The sequence below is a fragment of the Callospermophilus lateralis genome, chromosome X, assembly GCF_048772815.1.
Source record: "Callospermophilus lateralis isolate mCalLat2 chromosome X, mCalLat2.hap1, whole genome shotgun sequence".
Lineage (NCBI taxonomy): Eukaryota > Metazoa > Chordata > Mammalia > Rodentia > Sciuridae > Callospermophilus > Callospermophilus lateralis.
Genome location: NC_135325.1, coordinates 35702923 through 35717599, shown reverse-complemented (window position 1 = coordinate 35717599; position 14677 = coordinate 35702923). Strand labels below are relative to the sequence as shown.

General features: G+C 45.1%; 1 protein-coding gene across 6 annotated transcripts; it reads left to right on the top strand.

The window, feature by feature from the left end:
- The first annotated feature begins 634 nt into the window (after positions 1–634).
- Ftsj1 (FtsJ RNA 2'-O-methyltransferase 1) lies at positions 635–12905 on the top strand. Of its 6 annotated transcripts, none has more exons than XM_077107023.1 (14): positions 635–769; positions 997–1073; positions 2770–2969; positions 3233–3302; positions 3390–3480; positions 3895–3973; positions 6416–6468; positions 6555–6608; positions 6695–6797; positions 6902–6985; positions 7712–7815; positions 7904–8101; positions 8911–8952; positions 12551–12905. In XM_077107023.1, exons 3-13 carry the CDS (start codon positions 2849–2851, stop codon positions 8941–8943), a joined length of 990 nt encoding a protein of 329 aa, XP_076963138.1. In that variant the 5' UTR covers positions 635–769; positions 997–1073; positions 2770–2848; the 3' UTR covers positions 8944–8952; positions 12551–12905. The 6 variants fall into 6 exon arrangements, with proteins under 6 accessions (XP_076963138.1, XP_076963139.1, XP_076963140.1 ...); XM_077107022.1 differs by lacking the exon at positions 635–769 and adding an exon at positions 812–862; XM_077107024.1 differs by lacking the exon at positions 635–769 and having other exon boundaries at positions 794–1073; positions 7718–7815.
- Positions 12906–14677: the final 1772 nt, after the last annotated feature.

The window sequence follows — 14677 nt, the reverse complement described above, 5'->3', positions numbered from 1 at the left end:
TCGGAGTGTGTTCGTTCATTTACTGATTAATGAGGAGGTTACCAGAACATAACTCAGTGCACTTAGAACAGTGCCTAGAACATGGGAAATGCTGTAATTTTTCCATTACTACATTTATGTTTTCTGCACTAGATCGCGATGCATACCTAGTCTTTTCGGTGGGCGGGAGTTAAAAATGTTTTAAGAAAAAAATGAGGAACACAATTACGAAGGGACGGAGAGTGTCCTAAACTACACCTCTTTAACCCTCCCAATAACACTGAATTCTACTCCATTTTTTAGTTCCCATTTTCCGGGGAAACCGAAGCTCTGTGATGACAAAAATTAAAGGCAGCGCTACCCAACAGCGGAAGAGTCGTTAGAAAAGGCGCAGAGTGGCTTCCACGTGCTCGGGTACTTTAACAACGCACTTTAAAGTTCAAACCCCCAGCAGTCATTTCGCTTCACGCCATGCGTGGAATGAATAAGCGCTATCATGCCCGTTGCATGCTGGGAAGTGTAGTCCATAGGCTCAATGACCACCCAGATTCAATTTGGGAGGAGCGGGGGAGTAATTCGATCTTTTTTTTTTTTTCCTTTTAGTTGTCCAAAGACCTTTACTTTATTTACTTTTATGCGGTGCTGAGAATCGAACCCAGTGCCACACACATGCTGGGCAAGCTCTCTACTACTGAGCCACAACCCCAGCCCCAGCAATTCGATCTTGGTGTTGGAACAAAAGAACAAAGAATCAGTTCTCCTGCGTTGCGACATCTTGAACACGCAGTGCGTGAGTTCAGCCGTTCGGGTCGTGCCCATTGCATGCTGGGAACGGAGTTCGCGTGACCCGGATATGTCGACCGAAGATGATGGGACCCACGTTGTACGTTCAGATCGGGTCTGGATTTGGCGTTCCAGGACGTCAAGTTTGCCCCGCTTGTAGTACCGCTTAGGTATGCGTGACAGGCATTCAGTTCAACTAGGAAAACAAACTGAAGCCCTATCGTTTCTCACCAGTTTATGGTCTTGCTGTGGCTCTGACTGCTGGCGCACCACCTTCCTTCCTCCTGCACCTCCCCGCTCGAAGAGCTAAGGTAGGATGTGGATTCTGGCCAAGACTAGAGGCATGCCTGCTCTGTCCCGCCGGCAGGGGATGGAGGAAGTTGCGCTTTCCGCGCCGCGGGTTACATAGTCTAGGCGTTTAGCATCTGGTAGACTACAGACCCAAGATTTGTCTACAGAAAGGAACTAGAATGCTAGACGAACTCGAGGGAGCGGAGCACGTGGCAACACAATGGTTCGTGGAGCTCCCCAGAAGGGGGATCTAGTGGTCCCATAGGGACCACCGTCTTTGATGTGATAAAGACAGACCGGGGCGTGTGGCCAGAGGGCCATTCATGGAAGGTTAGTGGGTCCTCTGGGGTAATAGAAGTCTGGTGGGGTGATACCGGGAAATCAATAGGAGCTAATTAGGAATGTTTTTGTCAATATATTCATGGGGGCTTGTGGGTTGTGTTCATTGATTGATTAATGAGGAGGTTGTGCAGTTGGCAACTAGAAAATAGAGAGGTGTTTGGGGGTGTGTTCCCCAAGGGATTGATGGAGATATAATATACAATAGGTTAATGGATAGTGATGGGGCATAGTAATCAAAATGGTGAGGCTACAGAGGAAATAACAAAGATGGATGGGAGTCCTGATTAAGGCACTAACAGGAGCAGTGATAAAATAAGACACAATGAGAGGCTGATGGGCTTGTGTTGGGATGTCATGCCATGACCATGGAGGAATTAATAGGGGCAGAGTGAGCAAAGAGTGGGTAATAGAAAGCTGTTGGGATGTAGTCATCAGATGATCAGTGGAAGGCAGGATGGGCAGTAAGGAAATAATGGGGGAATGGGGAACTTACCTTTGAGCATCAGGGAGTAATGCTACTGTATGTTAATGAAGGGTTACCAGATGACTAGTGGTGTGATCTATAGGTCAATTGGAGTGCTGAGTTAATGGGATCTGATAAATCAATACTTGAGAACTTAATGGGGGAGCTAACAGGCCATAATCCTCTAGGCATAATCAGGTGTTAAGGATGTCGTAATAAGTTATTACTGGGAGCCTAATCATTGAAGGGATAAGTGGAGGATAGGGTAGACAGAAAAAGTTTAAGGAGATGGGAAGTACAGCATACAGCGAGGGTAAAATGGATGAAAAGCAAGGGGTTAATCGGGGGCTAATAGGGCTCTTTGAAATAACTGAAGAAATGGTCAGTAAGATGTTAATGGGGATGAAGTGGGCAGAGACAGGTGAGAGAATCACAGAGCCAGGTGCGGTGGTGCTTGCCTGTAATCCCAGTTTAAAGCCAGTCTTGGCAATTTAGCAAGGCCCTAAGCAACTTAGTGAGACCTTTTGTCAAAATTGAAAAATAAAAAGGGCTGAGTTGTAGCCCCGAGGTTAAGTCCTCCTGGGTTAAATCCCCAGTACCAAAAAAGATAAGAAAGGAAAGGAAAGAACTAAGAGACAGAGATTACTGCATGGAGTGTCAGTAACAGGGATGGATAGTGGACAGGGTCAGTAACAGGTCATTCTATCAAATAACTTTTGGGTTTGTGGGATCTTCAGGGTAAGTGTCTGTGATGAGCAATGGGGCCTGATAAATTAGTGATAGGATCTTTGGGGCCCCATGAGGTCAGTGGGGTCAGTGGGTGTACTTCAGTTTTCTCAGGAGTTCGGTGAGTGGTCTTGTGTGTCACGTGAGCATAGTTAAGTGTGCATGGTTCTCTCTGCCCTGCATAGGTAGGTGGTGGCCCACTCACTTGGTTACTAATACACAGTGGCATCAGCTGACTGCTGACAGGTCCTTGGGCAGTGTGAAATGGGACGGACATCAAAGGACAAGCGGGATGTCTACTACCGTCTGGCCAAGGAGAATGGCTGGCGGGCCCGCAGTGCCTTCAAGCTGCTACAACTCGATGAAGAATTCCAGCTCTTCCAAGGTCCCTAACTGGTGGGCAAGTCACCCTTGGGGGAGGATCAGCACAGACACGTGTCTAATTCTGCAGAGCTCCCTGCCATGGGTGGGCTGATTGGAGGGTCTCTGGGGCAAGCAGGAAGATGAGTCAAATACTCAGGAGGAGGTTGGCACCTGGGCAGTAGGTAGACATGGATGCTCCCCACGGGAGAGGGATAAACTTTGCAGGGTCCTCAGGCTGGAGAGATGGGTGCGGCTGACCAATATACTTTCACTATGTGTGCCCAGGTGTGACACGGGCAGTTGATCTATGTGCAGCCCCGGGCAGCTGGAGCCAGGTGCTAAGCCAGAAAATTGGGTAAGTGGCAGGAGAGGTCAGGAGGGACCAGGGTGGGGGAAGGGCCAGAAATGAAAACTGGGCTGATGTGGGCCACATTGTCCACAGGAGCCAGGGGTCTGGCCAAGTTGTGGCTGTGGACCTGCAGGCTATGGCTCCACTACCAGGTGTGGTACAGATCCAGGGAGACATCACCCAGGTGAGAATGTGGTTGAGGGTATTGGGATGTATTCTGAGTGGAAGCCACCACCCGGGGGCTGTGGAAAGTGGAAGATAGAGCAATAGAATTAGAAAGAGGGCTGGGTGTGTAGCTCAGTGGTAGAGTGTTTGCTTAGCATGTGCAAGGCCCTGGGTTTGATCCCTAGCACTGCAAAAAGAGGGATGGGAGGGGGTAAACAGGCTAGAAAGACAGAGACTACCAGCTGAGAAACAACCAGCAGGTTGTTACCACAGGGCAGCTACAAATAATGATAACACTGGGTCCCTAGAGATGGAACCCTATTCTTTGAAAACTTGGATTGCCCAGGGCCTTCCAGTCCAGGGCCATGAGCAGGTAGGGTTCAAGGGAAGTAATGGGGAGCCCTGGGGCCACTCATCATCCCTCTTTTTCTAGCTTTCCACTGCCAAGGAGATCATCCAGCACTTTGAGGGCTGCCCTGCGGACCTAGTGGTGTGCGATGGGGCTCCCGACGGTAAAAGGGGGGAGGAGTATCCTTCTCGGTGCCTCTCACTTTAATTGACTTTCTGCCTCTTCCTTCTGTTCCCAGCTTTTCTCCACATCTTGCAACTTGTGCCCACCTCTGCTGCCTGTTCTCTGCCTCTGTCTTTGCTCCCACCCCTACCAGCCTTTCGGTTTTTGTTTTGTTTTGTTCTACAGGATTGGGGATAAAACCCAGGGCCTCATGCATGCCAAGCAAGTGCTTTACCACTGAGCCACATCCCCAGTCTTCCATTTTGGTTTTGTGCCTCTTGTCCACCCTTCCTTCTTCTCTTCTCTCTGTACCTGTTGAATTCCACATTACTATTTTTTTCTTTTTTTAACCAATCAGTCATCCATTCAAAACTCATTTGTGGCTGGATGTGGTAGCACATGTCTTTAATCCCAGCTACTCAGGAGGCTGAGGCAGGAGGATCGAAAATTATATGCCAGCCTGGGCAACTTAGTGAGACTCTGTCTCAAAATAAAATTTAAAAAATAAAGAGCTGGGGATGTAGCTCAGTGGTAGAGTGCTTGCCTAACATATGCAAGACCCTGTTCTGTCCCCAGTACTATATACACACAAAAAAAATTTGCTGAACACCTGTTATGTTGGGAAGAAAGTCACAAATAAAATTTCATTGATCTGTTGGGCATGGTGGTACAAGCTGGTAATCACTGCTACTTGGGAGACTGAGGCAAGAGGGTCTTAAGTTTGAGGCGAGCCTGAGGAAGACCCTATTTAAAACATTAAAAGAGGGCTGTATATGTAACTCAGTTGTAGAGCACTTGCCTAGCTTGCATCAAGCCCTGTGTTTAGTCCTCAGTGTACACATACACACACAGACTCCACTTCATGGAGCTCATGTTCTAGTGGGAGCAGATGGAAAAAAATAAATGATTAACTAGCTGGGCATGGTGGTACATGTCTGTAATCCCCACAACTCAGGAGGCTAAGGCAGGTGGATCACAAGTTCACAGCCAACTTCAGTCATTTAGTGAGGCTGTAAGCAACTTAGACCCTGTCTCAAAATACAAAATAAAAAATGGCTGGGAATGAAGTTCAGTGATTAAGCACCCATGGGTTCAATCCGTAGTACCCAAAAATAATAATAGTAAAATAAAATATGACTGAATATCTAGCATGTTAAAAAGTAATTGGTAAAAGCTAGAGATGTAGCTCAGTGGTAGAGAGTGCTTGCCCAACATGTGCTTAATTCCCAGCATTACCCCCCCCACACACACACACACACACACTCTCTCTCTCTCTCTCTCTCTCTCTCTCTCACACACACACACACACATACAATGGGATACGTACCATAGGGAAATCAATGAAACAGGCAGATAAATGGGAAATGTGTTGGAATTTTAAATAGACAGTGAAGGCCTCACCTTCTTGACAGCAGAGACCTAAAGGAGGTGGGGGAGCAAGCCATGGATATATATCTGGAGGAAGAGTGAGCCAAGCAAAGTTTCAGCCTGTGCAAAGACTCTGAGGTGGGAAGGTGCTCCGTATATGAGGAAGAGTGGGGAGATCAGTGTTGTTGGAACAGAGTGAGGGGGCGCAGTGATAGGAAATAAGGCAAAGGGCTGGGATGTGGCTCCGTGGAAAAGTACTTGTTTGGCATATGTGATATCCTGGGTTTAATCCCCAGTACCATTAAAAAAAAACAATAAAGGAACTAAGAGAAGTGACAGGAGACAGATGCCAGTGGGCTGCAGTGATGATGTTGCCTTTTTCACTGGGATGAATGCTTGGAGAAAACTGTGAGAGGGCTAGGCGTGGTGATACACATCTGTAATCCCAGTGACTCAAAGGGCTGAGAATGTGGCTTGGTGGTTAAGTGCCCCTGGATTCAATCCCCAGTACCAAAAACAAACAAACAAAAAATGGAGTATCATGGGCAGAAGACTGTGCCTGGCTTAGCTTGTGGCAAGACCCACAGCTGTTTAAGCAGTGGGAGGGACAAGGGTGGAAATGGGGCCCCAGGAGGAAGAGGCCACTATAGTAGTCCAGATGAGTGATAAATGGCTATGATGGAAAGAAGAACTAAGGGACTGGGGCTGAACAACTGGAAAGATGAAGTGAGTGAAATGGGGAAGATGGGGAGAGGAGCAGGTTTGAGAAGGGAGATCAGGAGTTTGCTTTTGGACTTGTTGGAGCTGTGCGATCTTGCCTGTCAATCTGGAGCTCAGGGGAACCATCTAGACTGGAAGAGGAAATGATAGTGTTGCTTGTGCTGTGCATGTGTTTGGAGAATTACAGTTATTTCCTAAGGATTAGTAGCTCAGAATATTCCTCCAGTTGGCAGATACTAATTTGCATCCAGAATCTTAGCAGATGGCAACTGTTGTTTTTGGCTATCTAATATCTCTGGTATGAGAAGAAGCATAGAACAAGATCAGCCCCCTAATGTTCTTCCTCTCACCACAGTTACTGGCCTCCATGATGTGGATGAGTACATGCAGGCCCAGCTCCTCCTAGCCGTGAGTAATGTCTGGCCACCCCTGCCCTCCTTTGGTCCCCTCCCAACTATCTGCACCTCAGCCTCAGCCATCTGTCCTGCTCACAGGCTCTGAACATTGCTACACATGTCTTGAAGCCAGGGGGCTGCTTTGTGGCCAAGGTAAGTCTTGGGCAACCTGGTAGAGTATAGAGAGAGGTCATTGAGGGCTGCCCTCACCTCTCCATCTTGGCCTCTCCACCCTACAGATATTCCGAGGGCGGGATGTGACGCTGCTTTATAGCCAGCTGCGGGTCTTCTTCTCCAACGTGCTCTGTGCCAAGCCCAGGAGCAGCCGGAACTCCAGCATTGGTCAGTGCAGCAGAACCCAGGCTGGCAAGGGGTTACTTGGGAACTCAACCAACTTGGCTTGGAGGTGGCAGTCCTTTACCCCTCACTCCAGATTCCCCCCACAGAGGCCTTCGCTGTCTGTCAGGGTTATGACCCTCCTGAGGGCTTTGTACCAGACCTGACCAGACCCCTGCTGGACCATTCGTACGGTGAGAGCCAAAGCTTTGGGCCCATCGCTGGGGAAACTAACCCCAGCCTCATGCAAGTGATGTGTCTTCAGCCTCACCCCCTGGGGACTATTTTGTCCCAGAAGAGCTTCAACCCAGTTAGTCCGCTAGTGGTAACTCTTGATCTTGGTGAAAACTCTGTCCTTGGAGGATCCTAAGCCCTGCCCAGGAAAGACTTCACCTGCCTAAGAAAATTCTGTCTTAGGAAGACCTTAGTTATACACCCCCAGGTGGAAAGCTCACCCTTGTCAAACTTTTGCCTCATAGGGGTTTTTTCATGTATGTATGTGTGTGTGTGTGTGGTGGTGCTGGGATTGCAACCTGGGACCCAACCCACACTGGGCAAGTGCTCTACCACTGAGCCACATCCCCAGCCCCCATGAGATGAGGGTCTCTAACCTTGCCCCGCCCCCGCCCCCCCCTGGGAAATGACAGATCCTGCCCTCAAGGGCATCAAATTGCAATGAGACAAGAAGCAAGCAGTGTATAGTAGAATGCTGGGTGAACATGAGTGCACTGAAAAATCAGAGCAAGGGCCAATGTATTAGAAGGGGTGACTGGGAGGGCACCCTTCCCCCACCAACCAAAAAACAGGTTGTTGGTAGAGGAGGAGAGTAGTTTGTAGCTATGTGGGGACAATTGGTCACCCACACTGCAGCCTGAATTATGACTGGCCTCGTCCTCAGTATCTCTTTGCCTGTTTCTAAGACTCAGATTTCAACCAATTGGATGGTCCCACCCGCATCATTGTGCCTTTTGTGACCTGTGGGGACCTGAGTGCTTATGATTCGGATCGCAGTTACCCACTGGATGTGAGTGCCAGCCATCAGGAGGCGGTTGGGGAAGGCTATCCTAGGTTCTCAGATTATCACTATCTCCGTGCCTTTTGTATCCCCACAGCTGGAAGATGGCTCCGAGTACAAGTATACTCCACCCACACAACCCCCCATTTCACCCCCATACCAGGAGGCCTGCACATTGAAGAAGAAGGGGCAGCTGGCCAAGGAGATCCGTCCCCAGGACTGCCCCATCAGCAAAGTGGACACATTATCCCAGCCCCTGGCCAACCCTCAGTGCCACACCCTGCTGGGCTCTGAGGTCTGGAGACATGGCTCTGAGCCCACATAGACCCCCTCACAATGTAGCTCTTTACCCTGATGAGTCACATGCTTCTACTTTCTTGCCTCCCAATAGCTATAAAAATAGTGGGTTGGGGTTGTGGCTCAGTGGTAGAGTGCTTGCCTAGCATGTGTGAGGCACTGGGTTTGATCCTCAGAACCACGTGTAAATAAATAAAAAAGGTACATCAACAACTAAAAAATATTTTTAAAAAATAATGGGTTGGGGGCTGGGGATATAACTCAGTTGGTAGAGTGCTTGCCTCACATGCACAAGGCCTCTGGGTTCAATCCCCAGCACCACATACACACAGAAAAAAAAAATTGGCAAATCTTACTGTATGTTAATTGTTCCTCAATAAAATTGACACAAAAAAATGTTTTTAAAAAATAAAAAATGATGGGTTGGGGTTGGGGCTAAATGGTAGAAACTTGCCTAGCACATGTGGGGCACTGGGTTTGGTCCTCAGTACCCCATAAAAATAAATGGGAGTATAGTGTGCCTCTACAACTAAAATAAAAATAATGAGTTGATCCAGGCATGGTTGGCACATGCTTGTAGTCTCAACCACCAGAGGCTAAGGCAGGAGGATCATAAGTTCGAGGATAGTCTCAGCAACTTAGAGACCCCATCTCAAAAAAAAAAAAATGGACTGGGAGTAGCTCAGTGATAAAGCATCCCTGAGTTTGATCCCCTGGTACCAAAAGAAAGAAAAATCAATGGGTCTACTCAAGCAAAATAAAAAGATTTTACCAAATATCTGAGTCCCTTTTCTTTTTCTTGGGTAGATGGAAGACAATGAAATGAATTATTCATCTTAACACAGTAAGGTAAGTTTCCTTTTTATCTTATGGGGTCAAGTAAAGGGGAAAAGTTCAGTAAAATATCACCTTATTGTTTTGGAGATGGGGGTGGAGGGAATTTTCACTATATTTCCCAGGCTGGTCTCAAATTCCTGAGCTCAAGTGATTGTCACTTGAGCCTCAGTCTCAGTCCCTAGCTGGAATTATAGCCTTTTTTTTTTTAGTTGTAGATGGACAAATACCTTTATTTTTTATTTATTTATTTTTATATGGTGCTGAGGATAGAACCCAGGGCCCCCACATGTGCTGCGCAGGTGCTCTACTGCTGAGCCACAACCTCAGCCCTGGAACTATAGGCTTCCACCATCACACCCAGCTAAATTTCACCTTTGCATCAACAAATAATATTTGAATCAGCAAATATTTATTAAACATTTATTATTGTGTGCTTGGAACTGCTTCAAGCATTTTTAATTTTTTTTTCAATTTTTGTAAATGACACAATATTTTATTTATGTCATGCTGAGGATCGAACCCAGTGCCCCACACATGTGAGGGAAGCACTCTTCCACTGAGCCACAGCCCCAGCACCACTTTGAGCATTTTACATATTACCTGTTGAGGCATTCAGTAAATGTTTATGACATACTGTGTGCCAGGCATTGCTCTAGGTTGATAAGAGCATGGAACAAAACAGGTAAATAGCCCTCACTGAGCTACTACTTTGGGAAGAATTAATAAATAATAAAATAGTCTTTGAATGGACACATGTTATAAAAAGCTTATATAAGTTATTTTTATGTATCTTGCAATATATACACACACACACATATATATGCATGTATATCTTACAACACTGTCATGTGCTGCATAATGAAGTTTTGGTCAGTGGTGGACTGCATGTACTATGGTGGTCCCATAAGATATATAGTGATGATGTAACCATCTTGGTTTGTGTAAATACACACGATGACATTCATACAGTGATGAAATTGCCTCAGGACATTTCTCACAACATGTCCTTTTTTTAAGTGACAAGATTGTATATGTAATATGTAAAAGTAATATGGGATATAAAAAATAGAAAAAGGTAAAGCAGAGTAAAGAGAATCAGGGATTCTAGGCATAGTTGTTTGGGGGTTTTTAAAGGATTGTCAAGGAAGGCCTCCCTGAGGTTTTCAGCAAAGACCTGAAACAGCTAGGGAAGGGAATCCATATTTACTTAGTAGAGAGCATGCCAGGGAGAGGAACTGTGGTGGAAAACAGCGTGGGTCCAGTTGACCTGTAGCAGATTAGGCTAAACTCCAGATGTTGGAGGACCCTCCCTCCTTTCCTTCATCTCCTCCAGCTCCCACAGTGATCCCCCATAGCACTGTGGAACCTATTCTACCACAGAGCTACACATCCAGTCCTGAGGATACCCATTTTTGACAGTGGCCTAACAGGTTGTCCAGTCTTTTGTTAAAAAGACACCTTTTTAAAAATTGAGCAGGGTTGGGACCAAGTACAGTGGCTCACATCTGTAATCCCATCTACTAGGGAAGCTAAGGCAGGAGAATTGTAAGTTCAAGGCCAACCTCGGCAATTAAGCAAAACCCTGTCTCTAAAAAGGCTGGGGGTATAGTTCAGTGGTTCTAGGTTTAATCCCCAGCACATTTTTTTTTTAAATTGAGGGACTGAAGATGTAGCTCAGTGATTGACCACTTTCCTAGCATGTATGTGGACCTGGGTTCAATCCCTATCACAACAAAAAGTATATTTTTTTTTTCTAAATAAGAGGCTGGGTTGTAGCTCAGTACTAGGTTGCTTGCCTAGCACATGTTAGGCACTGGGTTTGATCCTCAGCACTGTATAATACAAACAAAATGAAAATATGTGTCCATCTACAACTTGAAAAAATGATAAAAAATTGAAACATCAAATCACAATGGGGAAAGATATTTATAATCCTTACCCATAGCACCTTTAATATTTAAAAGGTCCTAATAGCTATGTGTGGTTGCAAACACCTAAAATCCCAGTGACTCCGGAGGCTGGGGCAGGAGGATCACAGATTTGAGGCCAGCCTCAGCAATTTAGCAAGACCCTGTTTCAAAAAAAAATTTTTTTAAACATATACATACATACATACATATATACATACATATATATATACATATATATATATATATTGTAGTTGGACACAATACCTTTATTTTATTTATTTATATGTGGTTCTGAGGATGGAATGCAGCGCCTTGCACATGCTAGGTGAGTGCTCTACTGCTGAGCCACAAAGCCAGCCCCTCCAAAAAAATTTTTATAAAGGACTGCAGGTGTAGCTTAGTGGTAAAGTACCCCTGGGTTCGATCCTTGGTACTTAAGTAAATAAAAGGTCCTATAAATCAATAAGGAAACAAAAATATGAAAATGGCCAATGAGCACATGAAAAGATGCTGGTTGGAGAAACTTAAAAAAAAATTGACAATACTAAGTTTTTGGAATGACATGCAACAATTTGAAACCAGGTACAATTGTACCAGAAACAAATGTACCATTGGAATACTAGGAATATAGGAGGTGCAGCCCCTGTGGAAAACTGTTAGATAGTATTTTCTAAAGTGTGTGTATGCAAATTCCACTCCTAAGAAATGAGTAGTAGAAAGGACTGGACCTCTCAGTTGCCATCTTCCTGGCAGTAGTCATGATACAGTTACTGTTGCCCATACATCCACAAAGTTGGCCATAGGCGTGCACATGGCTAATAGTTTGAGTTGTTTGTATTGTTGGTTCTACATAACACTGAGTATACCTGCCGTTTGTTAGCTCTCAATAAAATTACTACTACTTCATTTTTGGTACCGGGGATTGAACTCAGGGGCACTCAACCACTGAGCCACATCCCCAGCCCTATTTTGTATTTTATTTAGAGACAGGGACTCACTGAGTTGCTTAGCACCTCGCTGTTGCTGAGGCTGGCTTTGAACTCTTGATCCTCTTTCCTCAGCCTCCTGAACTGCTGGGATTACAGGTGTGCATCACTGTGCCCAGCATCTTAACTGTTCTGAAGAGTACACTTCAGTGGCATTAAGGACATTCACATTGTGCAACCAACACCACCCTTCATCTACAGAACTTTTTTCATCTTTCCAAATTAACTGACTTCCCTTAAACCCTAATGCCTCTAACTTGTGCCTCCTGAGCCACTAGGATTATAGGCATGCGCCACCATGCCTGGCAAAATTACTATTTTTGAAATTAAGATTTTTACGGGTATTGTATGTTCATAGCAGCACTCCATTAAATCGTGGTCTAATAACAGTAGAGGACTACACAGCAATAAAATGAGCATCCTGTAATTATACAAAATAACACCTTAACAGTTAATAAACTGAACATATGTTTTATGCATTTTTCTGTTATGGTTCACAGTAAAAGTAAGGGAGAAAATTACTAAAAAAATATTAGCAGCTTAGTGAACAATGATTATAGTAAAAGAAAAATGGGAACTTTCTTCTTTTCCACGATGCTGGGAATTGAACACATCATCATCACTTGCTAAGTAAGCACTCTGCCATGGAACTATATACCCAGCTCCTGAAAACATATATTTTTGCCTAAAATTTTCTTTGTCTTTGACTTTCAGTTAGCTGGCAAGCTGATACAACTTAGAAGCTGATGCCTGTCAGGAAAAACAGAACTTGAGTCGATGAACTTGTTTTCAAACATCAGCAAGACTTGAACAGACAAGCCTGGTGTGGAAATCTACAACAACCTCCACAAGGACAACAAAGACAGAACTAGTGCAGAAGTCTGCTGCAATAGAGTAGAACTTTCTTGAACTTGCGTGAGACCTACCTCTTCTCTAAACCTCTCTCGGGGTGTCCAGAACTTCCCCTGAAAGCAGGAATTTAACCTGGATAGATGTCAGGTATATCCAATGTACTTGATGGAGGAAACTATTACATCTTTATTTTCAATAAAATTGAAATTTAGTTTTACTCCCAGTTATGAATGCTGCCCACGAATCACAACAGTAAAAGTGGTACCTGCAATTTTCCCATCAATGCAAGTCAGTTATTTTTTATGTTTCATTACAGTTGTTACAGACATCTTAAAATGTTATTCACATTCTTTACCACTTTGGATGACAACAGATCTTATAATCTGATGTTCTAATAAAAATCCAATTGTTACATCCCAATTTTTTTCTGTTTAATATATAGTGATAATTGTATTTCAATAGAATTGATTGTAATATTTTGTGTGTGTGCAAACACATATGCACATTTGCTTTAAATATTTAAGAGCTGGGGGTGTAGCTCACTGGTAGAGTGCTTGCCTCACATAGGCAATGCCCAGGATTCCATCCCTAATGCTGCCAAAAAAAAAAAAAATTCTCTAAGCCCAGTACAGTGGCACACATACAGTCCCTGTACTTAGGAGGCTGAGGTAGGAGGAATGCTTGAGCCCAGGAGTTTGAGGCCAGACCTGGCAAATATAGCAAGACTCCATCTCAAGAAAATCTGTGGAAGGGATCCATAGATTTGATGAACTGTTATAGGGTTTCCAAAATAAATGTTTTAGATTCAAAACCCTTCTCTTACTGGGCATGGTGGCACATGCCTGTAATCCCAGCAGCTTGGGAGGCTGAAGCAGGAGGATCACAAGTTCAAAGCCAGACTCTGCAACTTAGGCCCTAAGCAACTCAGTGAGACATCCTGTCTCTAAATAAAATATAAAAAGGGCTGGACATGTGGCTTAAATGCCCCTGGTTGAGTACCCCTGGGCTCAATTCCTGGTACCAAAAAACAAAGACCTCTCTTAAGCTGAGGCAGAAGAATCACAAGTTTGAGGCCAGTCTTGGCAATTTATTAAGACTGTATCTCAAAAAAGGGCTGAAGATGTAGCTCAGTGCCCTCATTAAATCAGTATGGGTGGGGGGCGGCTAGACTTCTAGCCAGACAGAATGTTTTCTGCAACTTAATCCTGTATTATTAGGAACCCACACTGTGTGTGACCCAAGAAACATCCACACCCTAGACTGACCCAAGGCATTTCCGTATCTGGCTGTGACTCAAGGAGTGTCTGCACCCGAGTCTGTGTGGCCCAGGAATGTACATTCTTGAGTCAGAAGCAGTGTCCAATCCATGTTGGAATTGCTGTTTAAATTGCAGTGTGTGGTTACAGGTGTATCTATATTTCAGTTTCTGGCCACAAGAATAACCACACCTATGTGTGACTCCAGAAATGTCCATTCCACACTCATGAGTCTAGGATAGAGTCCACACCACAGTGATTTAACCCAGGAGACTTTTTATCCAAGACAGTGTGACCACAGGAATGTCCACACACCAGTCTGTCTGGCCCCAGAATATGAACAACCTAGAATAACGGCAGAAGTGTCCACACAAAAGGTTTGCATGACCACAGGCATAGCCATACCCATTGTACTGTGAATTCTGCCTGAAAGAGCCTGTGAAACCCACAAGAGTCACCACACCAGGCTTTGTGAGCCCAGCAACAGTGATGACTTAGTCTGTGGCCGCAAGAGTTTCCATAGCCCAGTTTTACTGGTGCCATGAGTGTGCATACTTCAAACTGTGACCAAAGAAAGTTTCCACATTCCAGTCTGGGTGAACCCATGGGAGTATACAGCTCAGTCTGGTGTTCTGAGAATGGATTTGCCCTGGTCTGGCCACCTCTGAAGTGTTTGTACTCCAGTCCCTGTGACCCCAGTAGTGTCCTTTTCTAAGTCAATGTGATTCCAAGA

Coding starts and splice junctions, on each gene's coding strand:
- Ftsj1 (XM_077107023.1), top strand. CDS start 2,849: ATGGGACGGACATCAAAGGACAAGCGGGATGTCTACTACCGTCTGGCC. Junction 2,970..3,232: donor AGAATTCCAGCTCTTCCAAG/GTCCCTAACTGG, acceptor ATGTGTGCCCAG/GTGTGACACGGGCAGTTGAT. Junction 3,481..3,894: donor TCCAGGGAGACATCACCCAG/GTGAGAATGTGG, acceptor CTCTTTTTCTAG/CTTTCCACTGCCAAGGAGAT.